Consider the following 24,263-nt stretch of genomic DNA (forward strand, 5'->3'; position numbering starts at 1 on the left):
AAGCTTTGCCCTGGCAAGTACGGACACTTTCAAATCAACATTAAAGTTAGAGCTGGCATTACCATAAAACTAAAGGGAATGACCCATGGCATATCTGTTGTAACATCTGCAGCTGGGGACCCTATTCTCTTCATTAATGCACTCAAATCAGTTGGAATTAAGCATGTTGGACTTAAAAAAAAAAGGTCTAATTTCTCTAATAACTAGACATACTAGTTAAGCATGTGTTTAAATGCTTTCCTGAATTGGGACTCAATTCCTACCCTATTGGGCCTCATATTTTTTTTTTTATTATTATTTTTTTTATTATTATTATTTCTTCAAAGCTGAAATTTGCAGCCAGGTTTTTCAGCCAGGAATAGTGGACTGCAAAAACACTTTCCACTGGCAGGCTACGTGAATATACATTTTCAAAGGTCTCTGTAAATTACACAAGGAGTTGGCAGAGATTAGAGCTGGGAAAAGCTGATCACGTACAAAGAGGGTCGTGATCCCATCAGGTCACTGGAAAGAAGACAGAGCCCCAAGACACATCAGATGCCAGCCTGACGCACTGTCCCATTTTAGCCTCCAGCCCCAGCAAATGTTAAGCCATCATTTTATTTATTAAAGGCTCAGAAAGCCTCTGGTTAATGCTCAGATTCAGGGTGGCACCACATCTGCCTACCCAAGCAAGCGGCAGCTGCAGACAGCAGCTCAAAGCCCTGGCATGGCCGCATGGGCACCAGGATGGCACACGCCGACACGGCGGGGATCTCCCTGCCGGCAGCCAGCCACAAGCCCGGCCAGGCACCCACCTTCCCCCAGGGACACCGGGCTGTCACCTCAGAGATGGCAACATCAGGTCAGCCACCTCCCTCCTGCCCACGGGCTTTCCCTTCTCCATCACGGAGGGCAACACTGTCACCCTGCCCATCACGAGGGCATCGCCCCCGACGCACATCCTGTCTTCAAATCTCACCTCCAAAATACTGCCGAGCTCACATGCTTGTAATGAACAGCGGCTGTAGGGCACAGCTAAACCACCTGCCCTCCTCGCTCACATCTCAGCCCCCCAAACATCCCTTCCCCCAGCCCTGACACTGACCTCGGGCCAGAGCACTGCCTTACCTCTCCCGTAGAGGAGCCTTCACTGGGTGTGAAGATGATGACTGAGATGTGGCCACCAGAACAGCTGCTCCAGCGTTGGTGGGTGGCATAAGAAGCCCCCCTCCTCATCACCAGGACCATTCCCCTGCCTTTCTGTGTTATCTCAAACATAAGCCATTTGTCTCCCCTGGCTCAAACCCTTCTCCCACAGTTCTCCCAGACTGCAGCACATCCCAGACATCATCAGATCAGTCCGGCTGGGAGGCTGCTGGGACCACAACCCCTTACATTAGCAGTTCTCAGTATTTCCTCATGCTGCCCAGTCTGCTCTCTGGCTTGACTCCCCTCTCCAACTCACAGATGAGGACTAGACCATTAAGTGACACGACCAGGGTTACCAAAGCAGCCAGTGGCAGAGCAGAGCTGAACCTACATCTCCAGGTTCACTCGAGGTGCCAGACCATCTTTCAGGCATGCTCAAAAGCCTCTTACTACCACTACAGAGAAAAGCATCCATGGATTAAGTAAGAGAAACTTCAGAGGTTTACCTAAGTTAACACAGCAGGTGAGAAGGAAGTCCAGGAGATATGAATTCAAGATAACAGCACAACCACAACTTTGATATGCCTACGGTATTAATCATTGGTACCATCAGTAATAAGTCCTGTCTCCTGTCTAGACTTGGAGGCCATACCCAGACTGCAGAGTCTGTGAAGCCAGCACAAAGGCTCGCTTGGAAAGTTCTTTTTTTGAACATGAAAGAAACTGAGAAAATAAAGGTAGGTCCTTTGTTGGAGGACTGGAATTGCAGATACTCGATTTTCAATCAAGTCTGACATCTATTTTCTCCTCAGTTTTCACTAGGCAGAAGTTCTGCTTCTCACCAATCTGTAGCAGATTTGGTTTGGCAAAATCTTCTCATTGGGGAACTTGTGGGTAACCCCATATTCAGGCTTGCTGGACTTCTATCTGCCTTCGTTTACTAACCCCACCTACCTGCATCCAGCAACATCCCATCTGGGGATGCAGCGGTGCCATCTGCGATAGACCGGGGGCCAGACTCCCTCAAGCAGCACTTGATGGACAGAAGCAAAGGGCTCCTGCCACTGTAGGATGAAACTGTCAGTAAAGACGAGAGCCAAGTATATTAAAAGACAAAAGCAAGTTAGGAATTCCTCAGGGGCTGGAGCTCGAGGCCATCTGCTTGGGAAAGGCAGGAGAGCAGAAATCATCAGGAGCATGGACTGGAAACCACCCAGAGAAGCAGGGACAGAGGCACTGAGGACAGTGACACCACCCAAATTTACCCACATTCCCTTAAATGCAGTATGTTGTGTACACACAGGGACTGGGTTTGGACACGGGAGGTCTCCTGGCAAAGACCAAGACCCCAGAAACTGCACTCCACACCAGCAGACCCCACTTGGCACCACACACACACAGTACAAAAAGGCTGGAGACCTCCTAATTGCCAGAGAGAACCCAAAACCACGAAGAGACAGCACGGCCCCTTTCCACATCAGCACAAAGGGATCCTTTGGGCTAATTAGGACTGTCTGGCTATTGCCTCCTTCCTTGCTCGATTTCATTTTATTATATTAATAATAAAAAAAGGACTACTTTTCTTCTTAAACTGCCTCAGATTTTTCTTCTGTCGAAATTCATCTGGGCTCTGTGCAATGTCACCAGGTCAGTTTGTGCTCCTGCTGCAATTCTAATTTTGTCAGCTTTCCATTTTCTAGGGAGTTGGGGATTTTTCTTTCGCTCTTTCTTTTTTTCCCCCAAGTCAAAAATGATTTTGCATAACAGTAATAATGTTAATGGCCCTGCATAGCGCATCCAGATTACAACTGCAGCTAGGGAGAAATAAACATCTCATCTTTGCCCTGCTGTTTATCTACCCACAGCAGAGCCTGGTATCAGGTCAGAACCTGTAATTTCATTAACTTTATCACTCAGACGCGCTTGTTGCTAGATGTCATTATTCAGCACATTGCTCCCATGTTTTCTTTGTGCTGAGCTTCACTTCAGATGCTCCGGCACTGTGCAGGAGCAGCTCTCCCACCTGCATCGCTGCAGAGCACTGCCCGAGACTTGGGAGGAAAGTTTGGCTCGCTGATCTGTGCTCGGCTCGCCTGTCATTCGCAAAACATTTGTGCTGCTCGACCACCCGGGCCGGGACTTCTCTCCCATTTTGCAGAGCTGTATGTAGCAGAGTCATCCACTGCAATTCCCTGCCTGACCTGATACATCCAGAAGCTCCACATGGGGAATAAAAAAATTACACTCTTCCTCATGGAAATGGCAATTGAGCCCAACAGCCACACAGTGCAGGGTGCACAAATCCCCAGTGACAGAAAGCACCCGCCGCCGGCACAACCCAGCACCTGCAAATCAATCACTGCCTGGCACGTGGGGGAAAGCAAGCAGCGCAGGCAGGTGGAGGGTGAGCCGAAATGCTCCATCTTCCTCGGATTTGCCATCCCTGGTAATTACTGTTGGGAAGTGACACTTGAAAGAGCCTCTAGTGACAGCCCCAGTGATGATACTTTTTGGAGCCTGCTGACAAGTCCCAGCTGTCTTATCACAATGTTACGCTGCAAGAGCAGCAAGGAGAGCTGCTCCTTTGGGTGCTGATGGACTCCCTGGGATGTGGGCACAGCTTCTCACCCAGCTCTGGTGTTCATGCTGAAACCTGGTGGCTCCAGCCATGCAGCCGGACACCAGGGGAAAGGCTGATCCTGTCCTCGAGCTAGGGCCAAGCTCCAGCTGGGTTCGCCTTGATGCATCCATCCTCAATGCACCTCTAAAACCATGCCCAAGCAGAACTGATTTCCAGTCCCTGGGGATCTCCAGGTAGGCAGTGTCTGCAGTTGGTGTGAGCAGTTTCTCCACCCCACCTGCTGCATCCCCAGGGGAATCCCAGCTGCATCTGCCACTCGGGCAGGTCGAAGCGCCTGTGTGCACAGCACATCCACCGCGTCCTGAATCACTGCATTTCCATGCATATGCAGATCAGGTCAGAGTGCAAAGCCCACAGCATTTATATTATCTTTCTAGTCTAGAAATCCTAGATCTGAACTACATCCACCTCATCCTTGACAATCCAGGTTCTGACTAGCTTCAGCAGAGGAGTAACTAGCACATACCATAGGTCGACTCCTGGAGCAAAGCCCATCTGGAAGGAAACACACAGTGAACTGGCATTGTTTGGAAGGATCAGACTAGGCAAGGCACAAACCTGCCTCCATCCAAGCTGCAGAGCCCGGCGGCATCATGTGCTGAACTGGTCGGAGCATTTGTGAACACATCTCACAGCCTAGAGTAGCCCTGGCCCTGCAGGCAGCTTGCAGCCCTGGCTTGGGGGGATTTCTCAGTCAATAAAAGTAGTTCTTTATTGCCAACTCCTGAAGCCCTTGGATAGTTTAATATTCTGCCCTAGATCTTGTTTACTATTATGTTTTGAAGAGGACTGAAATGCAGTTACTGCTGTCTCCCCCACTCACACAACTCTAAATAATTTATAGAAAAGCAAAACAAAGAAGAGAATATGAAAGAATAAAAAAGGTACCTCAGTTACAATATATGAAGGCTTTTATTTGTTCATTCTCATCGAGCAGAGGCTTGGGGAAACATCTCTTAACACCACAGGCTGGTAACAGCCAGCCGTACACAAAGGGGAATGCCAACAGGGATGCTCAGATCAGCACTCAAGGATGGCAGATTGACCCCTGGGCACCTCCGTGTTTGTTAGCAAACCATCACCATCATAATAACCTTGTTTAAAAGAAGAAAGAGTAAAAAGCATTTTAAGGATGGAAGAAACACAACCTCAGCCACCACTTAGGATCATCACAAGTGCAGGGACCTGCTTTCCAGAGACAATGCATCATCTGTGCTCTCCCTGGCTCCGTCACTCAGAGCCGCAGTCTCCTCTGCAGAGCCAAGAAGAGTCTCTGTCCCCATCCCTGTCCTCTAGCTCCGCCACCACGGATGCTCCAACAGGGACCGCTCAGTCTTTACGGGAAGCCCACAGGCTCACGGGAAGAAGGGAGGGATGGTCGAGGTCACCCCAAGAGCCCTTTCCCTGCACAGAGTGAGCTGGAGCATCCCTTCCTCACTCCTTCCAGAGTCACTCGGCAATTAGCACTAATGTACTTTGCTTTTGTTTATTCAAATGTATTTTACTGTTCATTGCAGGTGAACAACATTAAATGGCTTCTAACAACAGCTCAATAAGCAGAGGTGGGTGTTGCAGCTTCTGAGAGACAGACTAAAAATGCAAGCAATCAAGTGTGCATTAGCCAAAACACTCTGGGGAAAGCGCTGCTCTTCTCCATGCAGGAGAAATATCCCTCCGAGTCACACAGTTGTACCCGTGCAGCCTGCCGTCCCTCCATCCCCATGCACAGACCCTGCCCGGCCCCCTCAGGGACGGTTCTCCAAGCGCAGAACAACATGGTTTGGCAGCACGAGTTTTATTTGCAGTTCAGAGAATGAAATAAAGAGCAGCCAGTCTGGACTGCTTTATATAGGCTCTCGCACTGACCACCTCCTAGAGCTCCTGGGTGCCTTCCAGTAGTGCATTAAGAGACACCACCGGAATCTGTCACCCATGGTTTTGTCTCTCGGTCTCTCCCAGCAGAAGCCGTACGGGCTGACACAGATAACGTGCCTCCCCAGCTGCTCAGCTTGCAGGAGCACTGCGAGCCCTGTCCGTACGCACATCCTCTGCTCCTGCATGGCGCTACAGCCAGCGACAGTGCCATCCCGGACACCGTGACCGCAGAGGACCCTGCCCATCTGTCCTACTGCGCCCAACCTTTGGCTATCCGCTGTGCCCATTTTGGAATGCTTTACCCAGAGGGACCCCACACACACTATTTTCTTCCTGAGCTGGGCAGAGCTCTGGGGAGGAAGAACCCCAAAAGGACCAGAGCTCCCCCAAATCCCAGCCCAGCACACTCAGGGAAGGCACAAAGCATCTGCAGCACCTTGCCTACTCAGGAACGGGGCATGCCAGCCCAGCTCTCGCTGCCCTGCTCCCTGCAGCTGCCAGCAGAAGATTTATACCTCAGAAGAGCGGTGTTGTCCAGTATTACACCTTACAAGCAGCCAGAACCCACACTTATGGAATTATACAGGCTTCTTTCTAATCTGACCTACAGATGCTATATAGCACTCTACCTGCCATACCAAACACTATAGGTGGGAAATGGTTCACATTCGACATCTGCGTCCATCCGTCGGATCCACATGGATTCAGCTCTGTGCTTCTGCCCACAATGAGAATCTTCTAATCTGCCATGTACAGCTCCACACGGGGCTTCTATGTGCTTGTCTCAAATCTACAGCCCTGATGACTTTGTTTGCGGGTGACTACAGGATCGTTTGTCTGATTGCTCAGAGAATAAAGCACAGGGGATGTTTTGCTGCTACCGGAAAGCACTGCTTTATGGAGCAGCTCTCTGAGGAGCATCAAGGCTCAGCAGGCTGGCAGAGCCCCAGCACACCAACACACTGCCTCGCTAGAACTGATGCCCTACTCAACAGCAAGGCAATGAACATTTCTGCCACCTAGAAAGTACAGACCAGCCTGATTGATACCCATGTGCTAGCACTCACCCACGGCAAGACGTTGGGATGAATCCTAGCATTCCCATCCTGTTGAGAAGAGAGGAGTTCCAGCACTGCTAGAGCAGCAGGGATGCCTCCTCCATGCTGCCCCGTGCACGGTGCTGCACAAGCCCGTGGCAAAAAAAGCATCTCCCCTCCGTGGGGAAATGCCAGCTCTGCTCCCCCAGCCAGGCATCCCCTAATGCACCGGGAGTTTCACAGTGGCCCCTGCCATTGCTAGGACCAGATATACCACCCAGCTCGAAAGCAGAGCCATCAGCTTCCCATCTCATCACACCAGGCAGGCTCATGCTGGGAACAGGAGACTGGTTTTGGAAGAAGATGTTCACAAAGGAGACGGGTCAAATCCTATGCGCCCCCATCTCCATGCAGCTCCCAAGCGCACAGCTCACGCTTCTATGGCACCCAAGCCACCAGCAAAGCACAGTCAGGGAGTGCTGCGAGACATGGGGTCCTGGTCTTCGGGGCTGGCAATGACAGCTGAGAGCTCACAGCTACTGTGCCTCAGTTTCCCCAGTACCATCCAGAGGTGATACCTCCCTCAGGAAGGGCAGCTCTAGAACAAGGTCTGCAAAGAACCTTGTAGACAGCTGAGGAACAAAGCCTGGAGAGCCAAGCACCAGCCACAGGGGCTATATATGGATGAGCAATCCTCTCTAGATGACACCACACAGGACAGACATGCTGGCAGGAGATGCGGACAGTAAAAGAGGAGACAGAAAAGCCACAAACCTTTCTTTTCGTAGTCAGGCTTCTCCTCCCCGCCCCGGCCCAGGCTCTCCAGCGTCCGCGTCACCTGGCTGCCAAACTCATCCTCCCTGGTGCTGGGTTCTGCCCGTCGCGGTGTCTCCTCCTCCTCCTCATCCTCATAGTCATCCAGGATGGGGGTCTCACGGATGGGCACCCCGATGACCGAGTTGTGGGCCTGGAGGCGCGAGTTGCGGAAGCTCTCACGGGCCTGGGGGCCCAGCAGCACCGAGGGGATATAGTGGATCTCGTGAGTGGCCTCCGTGCTGGCACTCTTCTGCGGGATGCGGCGGCGCTTGTGCCAGCGCCGTTGGGCGTACAGAGCCACCATGAAGACCAAGAGAAGCAGGAGCAGTGCGATCAGCCCGCCCTGCAGAGGAGAGCAAAGGGCATGGGTCAGGAGAGGTACAGGGCACAGGGATAGGTCAGGAGATGCAGAAGGTGCGGTGATGCATCAGGAGATGCTGCAGCCACTGTCCATGGACCCTCTCCTCTTCCACCCTCAGAGCATCCTTTCAGCAACACCCCACGCACACATACAGGTGGATACGTGGGGAAGCCACCTCCAGAACAGGACATCACTGGCAGGTGGAGCAAGGTGTCAGAGGTGGCCTTTAGCCAGGGATGGCACAGTGACACCCCTAGCTCAGCTCTGCCCACCCTCCCAGGGACTTTGTTCTTATCACTCATCCCTTGGGTCCCCCCAGCCATGCTCACCCACACGCAGAGGGGCCTGAGGTGGGTACGCACCCCCTCCCACCCTGCACCGGGACATGACAGAGGTGGCAATCACATCCCACCACTTAAGAGAAAAAACCTCATTAAAACAACCCAGCCACCGACACGGGAGCAGTAAAGCTTCAGCAGACACAACATTTCACACAAACAACGGTGCAACAAATGGCACTGCGCAACTGCCGCTCCCCAGGGCACAGTTAGCCCAGCTCCATCATTTCTGGTTGTGATTTGCCTATGGTTTCAGTGAGACGTCAGCTGCAAACCTGGGGGCACAGCACAGCATATTCCAGACCAAGACCCCTCTCTGCAAAGCTCTCCTCTTCCCCACCTCCAAATTTTATTCAATACAACTCCCAGCTACGTTACCATTTTTATTTTTTTTTTTAACCAAAATAATAAACTTCCTAAATAGCTCTACACCCATGGAAGTAGCCTCCTCTGCCAGGGGAGCTGGGCTAGGAAGTTCCAAAGGGCGTCAGCCCTGCCTCTGGCTGCTCTGGAGGTTAAATTCCGCCAGTTGCTCAGCTCCATGCAGGCAGGAGCTGTGCACATGCCAGTTACCAGCCTCTTAATCTCCACAGCATCGGAGCAATTTTATCCCATGGCAGACAAGAAAAGCAGGGCATGTAAATCAGGAGCAGCATGAGCAATCGGGGCTTTGCAGCGTGACGTGGAACAGCCAGGGCAGGGCAGGCGTTTCTCTGGCAGAGGGGATGCCACAGCCCAGAACTTTACAAAGCATGCAAAGGCGAAGCAGACACATGCAAATATTTCCTCCACATTAGATACAAAGCACCGTGCTGTACCCGGAGCGTGGGTCTGACTCGTAAACAATATCAGCTGTAAAGAGGTGGCATCAAAAACTGCAGCTCACAGGATGAGCTACATGGGGGAGAAGCCTCAGAAGGAGGAGAGATGCTTCCCTGGATGCTTCACCCTGGCACCACAACCTCCTGCAGACAGGAGCCCAGCCCAGCCTCTCCCACATCAGGACCACCTCCTCTCCCCACTAATTGCTACAAACAGGAGCAGGCTTGGGGATTCAGGAGGACATTGCTCAGCTTGATTTCTCCAGTTTAGGTAACATGCAGGAAAGGTGTTGTAGTGTCCAGGAGATGCTCAGGGATCTCTGCGAGGGAGAAGGGCAAGGCTAGGTGAGCAGTCTGGGTTCATGCCCTGAAGTACCAGAGCACTTAAAGGATCGGTCCAGTGGGATGAGGACCCTTCGCGGCCTTCCATGCTCACAAGCAAGTAACAGCATGGACACCCCAACCTGGAGGAGCAGACAGGCATCTCCTCAGGTCTGCACAGCACCTGATTCACGGAGACCCCAGAGCATCACAGGAGCTGCCTGGAATGAGCCACCCACACTCCCTGGCATCAAACTGGGGACATTTCCTTGGAAACCCAGTTCGCAGGAGAAAAACCACAGCACACCAGACCCTGTGAAAGGGAGGCCCAGTGACAAGGACACAGCAGGGTCACAAACTTCAACACAACAAACCAGACAGCACAGCCAGCAAAGCAAGGGCTCTGATATTACAGAAGGGTTTCAAAACAACACTGGTGGACAGGACTACTGGGAAAAGCCTTCTCCAAGGCTTCACCATCAAGCACCCAAGCTGCCTGGCTGGATGTCACTTCTGTATGGCTGCTCTCTGCAACTGCAAAGTGGCTGCAGGACAGAACACTCTGTACCCACAGGCACTTGTCCTCCCTTGAAAAGCACAACTGGAGACAACCCAGATGCTCAGAAACAGTCAGGGTGACCAATAAAGCCTTGCCTGAGGAGCTGCTTTGCCATCTGGACCCAAGGAAACGGTCCGGGCACCTGCGGCAGTGCTGGGGCCGTGTATCTGCCTGGCTGGGCTCACCTTGCATCAGCCCCCGTGAAACAGCCCGGAGCAGATAAACCTGTTAGCATATTAAATTAAAGATCTCTCTGCTTAGGAAAAATTACCAAAAGGCATAAAAGCACAGATGTTATTAGTGTGCCATTTCCCCCGCCCAGCTCGGAAACAACAGGGTTGGCTCCAGAAAGCTGAGGGCTCCCAGCCCAGCTCAGCTGTGGCTCCCACATCCTTTGGGGACGAGCCAGAAAGCATTGTTCTGTCAGGTATGGAGACAACGTCCCCCTCTGCCTGGGATAGGCTGGGGGTGCCCGTGCCAGCCCCCCGGGGGAGCACTCATGGGCCCACAGCAGCCAGCTCAGTTTTGACATGCTCCTTTTGTCCCTGACCCTGTGCTAGCAGCTGCTTGTTTAACCACGCTGCACATGCCCGGAGAGCTTCCTGGGAAAGGGGAAGGGGGAAAAAAAAAAAAAGAAAAGGAAAAAAAAAAAAAAAGTCCAACTTAGGAGGCATTCAAGCCAGCCTCATTTTAATCTATTTTTCATGTTAAATTATCCAACTGAGGGAGCGGGAGAGAGAAAGGGGAAGGAAGGGATAATATGAGAAATGTTTTATTTGACAACGTGTCATTCGGAAACTGATTATTTCTGTCTCCGAGCTTTTTAATATTCCCAAACAATGGCCGAGCCGCGCGGGGATTTGGTATTCTAAGGCTGGATTTATAATACTCTGTTCTGCAGTGATAAGAACACGGGCCTTTAATCCTCTGAGCTGTGAACATGCATATTCTCCCACGTAATGTCCTTCCCGCCGTGCTCCCGCGTGCCCTGCGCCGGCCAAGTGGGAGCTGCTGGGCACCAGGGGGTTGCTGAGACCCACAGGAGAGCAGAGGACATGGGAAGAGGTGGAAGAGGAAGAGTGAGAAGAGGGCTGGTCGGGACAACCCATGCGTGTGCAGAACGGCAAAGCTCGTAGCACTGGAGCAAACCTCAGCCGAAGCTGGAGAGCAGCAAGGCTGGGACTTATTTGAAGCACAGAAGGAACACTCATGGAAGAAGCCACCTCAAAGCCCAAGAGACTGGGCGCTCATATAAATGATGAAGGCTGCCAAGCTGCTGACCTGGAGGGTGGTCACTGTTTGGGCATCTATCTGAGATGCTGAGCAATTTCTGAGCAGCAAGAGGATGCACGTGCTTCTTCAAATGCAAGCCACCCCCCTTCCCTACCAAAGCGGTGAAAGACGAGGGACTGCTGCTGCTGCTCATCTGGGGTCTGGACACACTTCCCTGCAACAGGCTCCAGCCTGGTCTCTGAGTCTCAACAGACTCTGCTTGGCCAGTTCTGGTCCCCATAGCGGGGTGGACATGGCGTGGCTCCCCGACGGAGCCTCCAGCCCTGCAGCTTTACAGTCAAACACAGCACAACTGCAGCAACACAGCCCAGGCGTTACCAAAGCAAGCCCTGCTGGTCTGCCAGCCGCCACGCCAGAGTGGGCTGAGGTCCCAGGCTGGAGGAGAACATGGTTTAGGCTAGGGAGACCTGTTACACCAAAGCATCCCTTCTCCAGGTCAAAGCAACAGCGGTGCAAAAAAGCCCAACATTCAGCCTGGTGCTGACCTGAACCACTTCTGCTGCCTCCTCTGAACACTGACACCAGGTTTTGCCCTGGGGTAAAAAAATATCCCCATTTCTTTTCCAACTTTGAAGCCGCTACTGCTCCCACATAACATCCAAAACCAGTTATTGTCCCACATTGTGCTGACAACCAGCCCCATTGCTACCTTCCTGCTGCTGGGTGGAAGAGGGCTCTCGCAGCCCCAGGGCCACCACTCCAAGGACAGTCCCCAGGACAGCCGGGCTCTGCCCCACACAAACCCCGCACAAAGCACCCATCGCACCCTATGCGGTCAGAGTGCCGGGACGTCACGCTGCCCTACATCGTCCCAGCAGGTGAACCACAGTACACAAACAGGTCTCAGAAATAACCATGCAATCCTCAGAGCTCTTCACATTGTGTACTACTTCTTTCCTTTTCGGCTGTGAAGGTAATTAAACACTAGAACAATTTACCAAGGGTTGTAATGGATTATCCATCACTGTCATTTTTTTATTTTTTTTTTTAAAATCAAACCTGGATGCTTTTAGAAATGTTATGTTTTATTTCAAGTGAGAAATAAAGGCTTCAGGGGGTCTTTGTGCTGGGAGGGCACTTGAGCACTGGAAGGCACAGCAGATGACCCCACAGTCTCTTCTGGTCTTCCACACTCTCAATTTTTTCTTACTCACATTTCAGCTCTATAACATCCTACCTCTCTTTCAAGCATTTCATCCCCTCCCAGGTCAACCCAGGCACAAAAAGCATCACCAGACCCTGGACACAAGTGGGCAGGTAAGGCACGTCCACCTATTGCCACACCAGAGAGGAAGATGCCACCAGCACAGACCAAACCTCAGACCTCCACAGCTCGGTACACAAACCTCTCCTCGCTCGTTCCTGCCATTGCCAAGGGCTATAATAAGGCAGCGCTCAATAAGTAGGTGTAGCAAACATTTGCATTAGGTTTTACCCATGCTGTAATTTGAGCTAACAGATTTCTAATTGATTTAACTAAAAGCAATGGCCAACAGCAGCACAGAGACCCTATAAATGCCGTTTCACCAGGCAGAGGCTTGGAGCACAGACCCTCCACAGCCACATCCCAGTGCAAACCACAACCAGAAGCTGAGCTGGGATCATCCTTGTTAGCCAATATAGCAGTGTCTGTTAATTGGCAATCAGTCCCCTCGGCTGAACCCTCTGTTGCAGCCAAACTCAAAGACACCCACTGGTGCCCAAGCTGGCCAGTGAGCAGCCCCAGGTCTGTCCATCCTCTCCCTCCTGGCTCTGCCAGTAGGTCCCTTTGCCAGGCCAGACCCTGTGCCAGGACACCCACACCCCAACTGAGCTGTGCTCAGGGTGACTTTGGAAGAAAAATACCACATTTAACATACTGGGTCGCATAGAGTCCGCTTCTTCCCTTCTCAAATCAAACCTCTGCACCACACCAGCTTCTCCCTAGGACTCCTTTGCCTTATTACTGCTCTTTGCTGCACCTCTCGATTTAAACATTTCTTCTGCAAATTTTAATTAACATGCTGTTTGCACCTTCTTTCAGATCATTAACAATGAAAAATAAGGCTGATCTCTGCAGACATCTCTTAGAGTCTTCACTTCCCTGCGCATGGCCGTTTATCATGACCTCCTCTGCACCCTGCCGCTTCCTCGCCCTCCTGAAGGACAGGACATAACCACAGATGGCACACAATCCCTCCGGTTTTAAAAGAAAAAGCAGGGCTGGGGAAACGGTGTTACAGCGTGCACTTGCCTAGAGCAGGGATAACACCAGCCTCCAGCTGTCTGCCCCATAACAGGAGAGGTTTGGCTGTCTCCTGCAAAAACCAAGGTTTCTGCACCCACAGCACCTCTGCCTGCCTCTCCATGTCCATACACACTGGCCTATTGCATCAGAGTCTAAAAAGGCAGATGAGGCCCCAGAAATACCAACATCCCTTCAGGCAGAGCAAAGAGACCCTGGATCACTCTGTCCACTAACGCACATGGCACACAAGGGCAAGGGAGGTTATGGGAGCCAACCGAATGCACACAAGGAGGGAGAGGACAGAAAAGAAACAGGGCTTTGGGAAACAGGCTTTGCAAGAAGCAGTCACATCTACAAGAGGAAATCAGGGCTCATGGACAGAAATAGAGCAGTAGCACCTAGAGCTCAGGAAGGCACCGAGTCCTGTCTCAGGAGATGCTCCTGTGGGCACAGACCCAACCAAGCCTGCTCAATCCTTACACAGCCTCGTCGGCAGAAAGGATGTGACAACATAAGCCAGGGATGGAAACACGCTTGCTGCCTTCCTGCATGGATGGCATGACAAGTTGGGAGCTTTGACTTACAGTAAGGATCATTCAAGAAGCAGCATAATAGCAAAAAGCACGATGCTTCCAGGAGAGCCGAGACATCTCAGTCACTGGATGTCACCTTCCCAAAACGTGGAGCAGTGCTGGAATACCTCAGGAATGCAAGGGGTCCTGACAACTGCCCCTGCTGAGAGCAGGCAGCTTTTGTCTGGGGATGGGGGGCCCACCCCTGTCTAGCAATCTCAACCACCCCCTGATGGCACGCACCCCTGCACGCTGCAAGGCTCTGTAAATGAGCCCAGGGGCAGGTGAGCACAAGACAGGGAAACTGAGGCAGACCAAGGACAAACAGCAAGCCAGCATGAAGGCTAGTGAGGAAAAGATGACCACCAGGAATGCAATAAAATAAAAATAAAAAGCCAAAAAAACCAACCAAACAAAAAGACACACACAAAAAAAACCTCATCACACAAAAAAAACAAACAAACAAAAAAAAAAAACCCACCCCTCCAAAGAGATCTGGATCCAGTCCTGATCTCAAAACCACTCAACTCCACCTCTCCATAAAAGACAGCAATGACACAGGGCAAATCTACTAAAAAATACAGCATTTTCTCCCTGTATGCTTCAAATCCCCATTCGAGCACTGCTTCACCAAGGTGCTTAACCACACGCTTAACTTTAAATATGTGTTTAATTCCCATTACAGTCCATGAGACTATAGCACACACCTCAGCGCTTTGCTGAGCAGGGATGGTTGCTTGAATTGTGGCCCGAAGAGAACTGTATTACATCTTTTTTCTCCTCTTTCCACAGCTCTTACAACATTGCTGAGCTCCAGCAATGACGGGGTACTGCCTTCTGCAGTTGTTCTTATCACAAGTGTGTCACCTAATGCTGCCCAGAGCTGACAGCACCTATGTACCACCCTCTCTGAATGGGCTTATAGTGGTGCAAGAGAGTGCAGGATCTGGCCCAGGGGTTTAAAAGGAAGCGTTCCCGCAGGATCACTCCATCAGGCCCGTGCAGATCCATCACACACTCTGCTGTATGTACACGCATGGAGCACCAGTTTAATAGCATATACAGTCCTGCAAATATAACGCACGCAACGAGATGAGAGTTACAGTTGCTGTGGGAACCATAACTTTAAAATCTCTGACTCTTCCACGTTAAAAAAATATAACGTCAGACAAAAAGTCACATTTCCACATAATTTTTTTTAAGGCGCACTGAATTTTATTTTGCTGTTTCATCCAAGAACAGAAACAAAAAGGAGCGAACCTGCCAATCAGCTTTTCTGCGTCGTTCAGACATGCAATGTGATATTCCAGTAAGTGTTTATTTGAATGGTCTCCCAGGCACTGGCTGTATGCAAGCACCAGAAAACACAACCCTCAATCACACTGAACATGCCTACATATCCCAAGCTGCACATCTTGCTGGGATAACAATTCAAAATGACTCCTAATCCATTTTTATGATTAAAAAAGAAAAAAAAAAAAGGGCATTTATTTGCAGTGAACTGAAAGAGAAGGGCTGGAGGTGATTTTATTAAGCACCTTAAAGCCAGAGCACAGATTGCATAAATTGTGATTTTAATGCACACTAAATGGTTCACCTAAATCGGCTGACCTGCTAACCCAGAGCTTGCCCTCAGAGAGGGAAGATTTTAAAATGCATAAGGTCTCCTGCGCTCACGCTCATGTTTCCCTAATGTGGGCAGTCTGGCTGACCGCAAAGCTGGGACAAAAACAAAAGCTTCCCGCCCTCCGCCCGGAGAAGTTTCAGTTACTGAGCCCACTAGACAGCCCTGCACATGTTCATCCTGCTCAGCTCATTTACACCCAGTTCCTGAATTGCATTTTAACTGTATTCCAAAAGGGGAGGAAAAAATCACGAACAAACAACCTGGCTTTTAAATCAAAAAGGTCACCACATCCACAGCCAGTTTCTCCCAGCGCAGGCAAGGTCTCACAGGCATGGTCCCATTGCAGGGTGAGAGCGCCCAGCGCTGCACCAACACACAAAGCACCTTGTAATTAATCATGGGGCTAAAGGCAAGTCCCTCAGAACCAGCAAGTGCAGAGCTACCACCTATGTGATGTCCCTCTCCACACCATCTTCACAGCAGAGCCCTGAGCCCCAACCCCCACCACCCACAAGGACCTGGCTCAGGTGAGGAGCATCCCAACATCCAGTCAGACTGCCCTGTGGTTGCATCGCAGCAAGGGCAGCCTCTGACAGGGGAAGGGCAAATGGAAATCCACCCAACATTAAGGAGGACCACCAGAGAGACTGTGTGGCCCTCATACCTTCCAAAATGAAAGAGAAGAGCAATGAGGTCCTCCAAGGCTCAGTTTCTACTTGGGTTCACTGAAATCACCAGTAACAGCAGCTTGACCATGCCTGCTCTGCCTGATGCTAGTGGCGAACACAACCCTACCCCACCCCCCTCCTCCCTCCAGAGCTTCCCGACTGACAGCAGAGACGGTCAGCTGGGGGTTCCTCTTAATGAGACCCCTCCAACAGACCTGCAGATCTGCACTTTGCATGCGTGCACCCCTGGGCAGGGACAGCCGGTCCCATGGGAGCCCCAACCTGCCTCACCCTGCACGCCACTCCTGCTTTGGGGGCTGGCAGTGCTGCCTATGGGAGCATCTTGGAGGTTTTCCAGACTTTCCTGCCCTGAGCTTTGGGTTAAGCTCTGCCCATGCAGGTGCTCCATCCATCAGCAGAGCATCTGCCATGGCAGAGCATCACGCATGATGCCCTTGGCTGTGCCAGCCAAGCCACACCGCACTGTGTTTTTCTGGACCCGCTTTTATCAGGTTCATGCTTCACCCGCTGCCCAGTAGAGGCTACAAACACCTCCACAGCCTCTGCCAGGAAAAAATGCAGAATATTCATTTTAGCATCTGATGAAGAAGCCAACCTGCTGGTCAGATGGCCCCGATGGACAGAGCAGCCCGGTATTAGTCACAGCAAAGGGGGTGCGAAGGTGGCACAATGACAGAGGGATGCAGCTAAACTCACTAATCTAAAAAAAGGATAAAACTCAGAGGAGCTGCACATCCTTTAGGAGCCTTTGCCCCAGGCTGATTTCACACCCCAGAGTGACCACCCAAACCCCAGCACCTCCACCACCCTGTGTCCCCCCCACCACAAACCTAGTGCGGGTCCTACCTTCACTCCCACCCCCTGTTTACCCACTTTGTTTGGACAGCGAGTGCACAAAAGCATCCCCCAGAGAGTGTGTACACAGCTTATCTCTGCTTATCAGGCAGCAGCTGGGGCCTCTGGCAGTCAAATACCAAATACCGTGCCCTGATCCCCTCCCCGCCCCCGCCCCCCCCCGCCCCTCCCCGCGAAATCACATCCACTGCAGGATACCTGAACTACCCAGCTGCTTCTCACCCCCTCCAAAAACAGGTTTAACAAACACTGAAGCAGGGTCTCAAATTACTAGAATTATTACAAAATCTACCAGCAGAGCATTTGCTAGCAAGTGATGAAATATAATTAAAAGTAAAGAACACTTGTCAGATAAATGAGTAACATGTACTGCTGTTGCAAAAGTACCTTTCTTGTTTTTTCAATAATTGTGTTTATCCACTTCCTCACTAATTTACAAAAAATGCAGTTAATTCTCAGTGGATCTCACAACCATTAGTGCGAATTAATGCTGTTCCCACTGTATATTCTGCATATATTAAAAAAAAATTAATCTAATAAGAGATGCACATCTCCGGATGAAGGAACACGAACACAATTCACATTGTGCCTCCAGCTTCCAAGTGCTGGTGAGTGACACGGTACAGCATCCTTTCTGCTCAATTAACCAGCCAGCTTCTGGGGCCTGCCAAATCTTGGACAGTTGTCCAGAAAAACTGGCAAAGCATGGACAAAAATTCACCACAGCATTAAGGAATAATTAAGGAATAATTCTTGGAGAAGCCCGACACTTCCAAGTGCATTGGTGTGTGCTGCTGCTCTGCACAGGGTGGAGCAAAGACAGGACAGAGCCTGGAAAAGGGGTTTAGAGTTTATTTATGGACATCTCAAAACAATTTATGGAGTGAGGACCTGATGGGAAGGTGCTATTGTGCACCCAGGAATAGAGGAAAAGAGCTCTTTTTGTTGCTGTTGGGTTTTGTTTTTTTCTAAAGGTTTATTACTGAGCCCAGAGCTGGCAGCTGCTCTGGGAACGATCCAGCCTATTGTATCAAAAAAACCAAAACTGCCTTACCATATTTAAAGTGCAAATATTTCAGTGTAATGAACATCTTTCTGAAAAGCAGCAGCACAAACCACTGCTTTCCAGGGGGAGAGGGAGGATATTCAAACACAACAAGGATAAAAGCTCCACGCACGTGTCTATGTAGCGTTTGGCACCTCAAGGTACTTTGCAATTCTGGCGTTGTAACTCACACTACAGGAATTGCACACCGCAGCGCCCCGTACTCCAGAGAGGAGCCTCCACTGGTACCTGGGGCATCGTACACCAGAGGAAAAGACAAAAAACCAGACCAAAACAAAACAAAAAGTTGTATCAATTTGCGCATACACAATTTGAAGGAATACACTGCTGCCCCTATGCATTGCAGAGCAGGCAAATCTGAGACTTGGTTTTAAGGAAAAGATCAAAGAGCTCAGCAAGCCCACAAACACCACAGCTATTCCCACAGGGTTAAGAGCCCAGTTATGTACTGCACTTAACCATACACTTAACTCCCATTAACTTCACTGGGACTTTGCACAGAAACAAAATTTCTCAGGTGTTTCAGGGCTTTTTCATCTTCCTGCCCAAGAACGCAGAGTTCCTGTTACCCAGCCCTAGTCTGATGCCTCCAAACAACCTCGGGACTCGGCACAGTGAAAACCAAACCCTGTCCTGCCGTACACCTCCCACACTCATTGCTTATGCACCCGTGGGTCCACAAAAACCTTTTTGTTCCACAGCATGTTGGACCACGCCAAGCCGGCTCGCCGAAACCCTGGAACTCATTCACTCTGCTCTCTTGCTGTATTGATCAAAAGCCGAGAATATAAAAGGATGGGAACACACCAGCTTTGTTTTGCTCACTTGTTTTCAAGTGTGCTTTGAAGGGCACGAGGCCAGCAATCTCCTTGCTGGTAGGCAGAGCCACAAGCAGGAACTGCAGGCGTCGAGCTGCCAGGCTGGAAGGGGGAAAGCTGAATTCGCATCTGCCAAGGGGCCCTTTGCACCCCTGGGGTGCAGCCAGAGCAGCTTCAGCTCTGGAGAGCTCTGCACACAGGGGACAGCCCTCACCTCAAAGCACGTGCAGCTTGAGGCACCTGCAATTCAAGTCCCTCTTTTTTTCTGTGTGGATATAGGACATCAAAGACCACGGGAGCAGAGCAGAGGAGTCAGTGGGAACCAGGGCTCCTACCTCCATCTTTCTGCCATAAAATGCTGCAGGAGGGAGGCACTGAACAGGTGCTAAGATGCTGGCACTTCCAAAAGGCCAGTTACCTGTGCATTTTGAGAAAGGACCAGTGATTTGGGGCAGTCCAGTCCTGCCCTCCCATCCTCAACAGTCTGCATTTAAAGCACCACAATTTGAAAACCTATGACTACTTCTGAGGCCACCACCACCACCAATATAACCCGCACCCTTGCAAGAGCAGGACTTGAGAAGCGGGGACCTGAAGGGACTCCCTGGGGACCAGCCAATGCATCCCCTTCCGGGGCAGGGCTCAGAGCTCCATCCCTGCTATCCACAGGGACCTTTGCAGAGCCATGAGCTTTCACTTGTGTTCTCACAAAGCGAGAAGCAGTCCTTATTCCCAGCTCTAATTACAGCCGCATTCTTGCAAAGAGGAGACAGACCTTTAATTAAGAGAAGCTGGCACCAGAGCAGGAAGAGGCCAGCAGGCAGCAGCAACGGCCCAGAGGGCTGGGCAGGGTTTGGAGGAGCTGGTGGGCTCACTCAGTGCCACACACACACAAAGGTGCTGGATTTTCTCTCTTTGCATCCTCACAGGCAGGACTGATACTATCCCTTGCATGATATGTCACCAGCTGCCACCCCCCTTCCACCTCTGCTAGGGCTGTAGGGTGCTGCTCAGTCACCCAAATCTGGGGCCACCCAGTGTGGCCATCTCCTGTATAGCTTGCCTGGTGCTGCCACAAAGCCCTGGAGAGACTGGGAGCAGGGTAAGCAGCAGCAGGAGTACAGAGTGGTTTTATTCAGGCACACAGCTCCACAGCCCTGAGCATCACAGACCAGGCATGCCCACTCCGCCTTGGGGACCCTCATCTCCCAACTCCATCCCCCAGCCGCAGCTCTTGCCCACAGAAAGCAGCAAGCATCACAGTGATGCCACCCAAGTGTCACCAAGATGCCCTGCCAAGCTCCCTGGTATGTACCACTCTACATGCTAAAAGGGAACGAGAAAATCTGGGACTTGCATCCCCAGCCAAGCTGTAAGAGAGGATCTGAAGCGTGTTCCAGCAGAGTGCATGCATGGAGAAACAAGAGCTCCTTCCCAGATGGAGCGAGGTTTGGAGGGCACTGCTATTACAACCGGTTCGCTGCAGCCCAGCTGCACCATGCCATGTGGGTCCATGATGGGAAGGCTGCAGCCCCCCCCTCCCCCCCCAACAGCAGCTGAGAAAGCGCCTGTTTGGAAATGGGAAAGAATGCATTTCAATTAAACATGTCTGGTGCTCCAAACGAAACCAATTAATTCTCCCCATCTGAAAGCTGATTAGCCAGGATATCTGGGTAAATGGATAATAGCAGGCTAATAACCCCCTCCTGTCCCTGTGTGCACACCGATGCCACTGTGAGGTTTTTGACATGGTGTTGCCAGCATAATTGCAGCATCTGTGAATAGTCGTGGAATGAATTCAGCCACCGATGGCAGGTGGCACCGTCCCCAGCAGCAGGCTGGGATGGGGGGCAAGGATGGCTGCTTTGGAGTCAGCCTAACACCCAGCCCTCTGCCACCCACAGCAGCATCAATCGTGGCACGAGCTCCGCGGCACTGGGCCCCCCCATTGCATCCTGTCTCTGCTTGCCCACTGAGGAACACCAGCGGGGGCTTGTTAAGGCTGACAAGAGCCATACAGGCTGGGTGTTCAGCCGATGAGCAGTAATTCATTAATGCAAACAGGCTTCAAATAGGGCTGTGTGTAGGGAAAGCTGCCCCCACAACCTGCAAAACCTCCTTCATCCCCCCAAGGAAAGATCTGTAGGGAAGCCCTGGGCATGGTAGTTTCCAGCTCTCCAGCCCTCCCCTCTCCCCATGTCTGTTATAAGCTGGTGTTTAACTCCACTGTTTAATTGATTTCCTCATCCTTCCCCCTCGACTCCTACCATCTGGGGTGGGCTCCCACCCAGCCTGGCCTGGGGACAGACAGCAGACACGCCAAGGTGCTGGGGTCAGCGGACAGGGGAGAGATCTGCACCTGCACCCCAAAACAGCCTCACCACCCCCGGGGCTGAGCATCCCTCACTAACCTGGGCATGGGATGGGCAGCTCCTGGCGCCGTGCCAAGGCTCAGCCACCCCTGTGTCAGGGAATTCAAACAGCTGAACCCCAACACAGGGATGGCAGCGAGCAGGAGAGGAGAGGGGAAGGCACGAAGCCATGCCACCCCCTTCTGCGTTCTTTGTTCCCTCCAGTCCCCAAGTCATCCCCACCACAGTCCTGGCCCCACAGCCCGACCCTCCAGGTCCCTGCTGAGAGGCAGCTGCTGGCTGGGGAGCTGGTGGCAGGAATTCTCCAGCTCTGCTCTCTCTTCTTTTCCCTCCTCCCACCCAGTTGGAAAGTGCTGATTAGCTAAAAAACTAATAGGGTATTTTTGGTTACAAGCGATCTCCAAGCCAAGCTGCGCGCAGAAAAAAAACAAAGATCTCAATCCCACTGCCATTTTCTAATCAAATTTCCTTTTACTAATTTGACAGGCCTGTTTTGAAAATCTAAATTTAAAGCTAAAATAAAGTTAGATTCCGTAGCTAAATGGGAATCAAGACAAAATATTTCAAATGGAGCTAATAAAGCCCTTCTACCCACACCTTTGGGCTCACAAAGCACCCCTCCGCCCTGATTTGCTGCTCTTGGTGCAGGCAGTGGGTATGAAGCTTTGGTCTCCTTCACCCCACCAAGCACATACACCCCTGAACAGTTTGTTTTTAGCCCACAGGAGGCAGGAAAACCACCTCCCACCCACCTTCAGCTCCATCACAGCTCACCCCAATGCGGTGCCTGTCCTGCTGGCTGGGCTGAGTTCACAAGTGCACATCTAATTAAATTAAGCCCAGCACATACAATGCTCCCATCTTCAGAGGAGGCCTGGCCTCCTGCAGAAGAAAGAGCTTTGCCTGAGGGCAAAGCAGGAACTGGAGATGAAGATACAGCCATATGTTCCCAGAGAAGCTTGCTGGGGTGGCAAGGTGAAGGCGGGTGGGGAAGAGAGGGGAGAGCTCCTGGGTAGAAAGAAGCATCCATTTGAGAGGCAGCACAGGTCTGCATGGGCTCCTCCATCTTTCAAACCCTCCTCTCCTCCAAATAAGAACCACCTCTTGATCCTCAGGCACTCAGCTGACATCCTCAGCATCCTACCTCCTTTCAGGCTTTCACCACAGAAGAGTAATTTCCCACATGACAAAGGAAGGCAAAAAGAACAGAGTCCCTGGTATGTTGTATAGACAGAGCGCTGAAAACTTGGTTCAAACTTTCTGGTCCACACCAGCATGGTCCTTGGGCAAGCCCCCAGCTCAGGGAGCCCAGGACACACACTCAATGTGCAAAACAGCAAGGTGAAGGCAACCTTCCCGTCCACGGCTGGAGAGCAGTTGGATGGGAGACCATCCCATCGTGAAATCACGTGCCACTGCAGCAGAGCGGTACCTGAGGGCACAAGGAAGCTGCTCAGCTTTTTGCTAGCCACCACCCCGAGCGACAGCACCCAGCACCAGGATGCTGTTCACCAAGAGCTTCGCTTGCGGCCAAGGAGGCATGGTCCTCCTCCAAGCCCACCCCAGCCACCCTTGTGGTTTCATGGCCGGGCTCTCCACACCGGTGGGGATCATTCAGGGGTGTGGAGCCAGCCCACACGCGCAAGCCCAGGGTGAGAGGACAGCCAGCACTGCCCAGCCGAACAGAGGAAACCCCGTCCCCAAGGCAGGCAAATGTTTTCCATTAAGGACCTTTCAAAACAAGCTCTTCTCTCCTGGCAGCCTCAGCCAAGGGCTGGAACAAGCTCCAGCACACAAACAGGACCTCAGGATCCCAAATGGGGCCCGAGTCACTACAAGCAGGAAAACAACTTAAGAAAACAAGACCCAGAGCTTGGGGCTCCGCTCAGTCTCCTGCATCCCCATTTAAAGCAGCAGCACACCCTTTCCTCTGCGCTACCAAGCCCTGTTTCCACGACAGCTCCTCTCCCTAATGCATCCCAGCGCACACCTGAGGACCGGAGCTACCTCCAGCAGGCGCTGGCCATGCGAGAGCAGGCATGCTGGTCCCTTCCCATCCTTCTGAGATGCTCATCCCTCCAGAGAAGAGGCAGAGGTGCCTGCACGCAGCCAGCGCAGGCAGCAGAGGCTGCAGACTGTCACATGCCCCAAAGCTGCTCCTTCCTATTGCCAGATGCAAAACACATATATCATTTTAATGTTCCCAGCGACAGCTCAGGGCTCCCTTTCCAAAGGACACTTGAGATAAAAATCTATGTGATGGCCAAGCAATTGCAGCAGGCAATTTAATGTGATAGACCCAGATAGCACCAGCCAAGGAAAAGTCTCTCCCAAGAGCACCAGGTGAGTAAAGTTACACACTCAGCAACTGTGTCCCTGCCTGGCCCATAAATGCTCACTGTGGGATAAGGCTAATCTGCAAAGCAGGGATTAAATACCCAAAGTGAGTATTTAAAGCATAGGTGCAACCCCAAAGAGGAGGACTGGGGTGGGGGGGTGGGGGGGGGGGGGGGTGGGTGATGTGGGGGGGTGCAGCATTGGGCAGGGCTGCTCTGGGGAGATTTACAGCAGGGCTCAGATCTGCAGCACCATGTGTCCACCACAGGTGGGTCTTGCCAGTGAGGTCTTGAGGTTTAGGGGATCTGAAGGTTTCCCACAACTACTCATTTCCACCTGTGTTTCCCACCTCCTCCTCACACATCTCAGTGATGCTCTTTAACAGTGCAACTGAGCCCAAAGAATCTCCACAGGCAACACAACTCTGCACTGACTTCTGCCATCAACAGTTACCCTGTACCACAAAGCAGCTTCCACCCTTACACCGGAGAGGGGACACATGACACT

The 24,263-nt window shown here is 51.6% G+C and overlaps 1 protein-coding gene across 1 annotated transcript in view; it reads right to left on the bottom strand.

Annotated features, from left to right (window-relative positions):
* ASTN2 (astrotactin 2) overlaps nt 1-24,263 on the bottom strand; it is a 354,268-nt gene that overhangs the window by 254,325 nt on the left and 75,680 nt on the right. The window contains exon 3 of the mRNA XM_056352114.1: nt 7,459-7,843. Coding sequence (XP_056208089.1) covers nt 7,459-7,843 — 385 coding nt within the window. The remainder of the gene's footprint in view (nt 1-7,458; nt 7,844-24,263) is intronic.

Source organism: Falco biarmicus, chromosome 9 (assembly GCF_023638135.1).
Source record: "Falco biarmicus isolate bFalBia1 chromosome 9, bFalBia1.pri, whole genome shotgun sequence".
Lineage (NCBI taxonomy): Eukaryota > Metazoa > Chordata > Aves > Falconiformes > Falconidae > Falco > Falco biarmicus.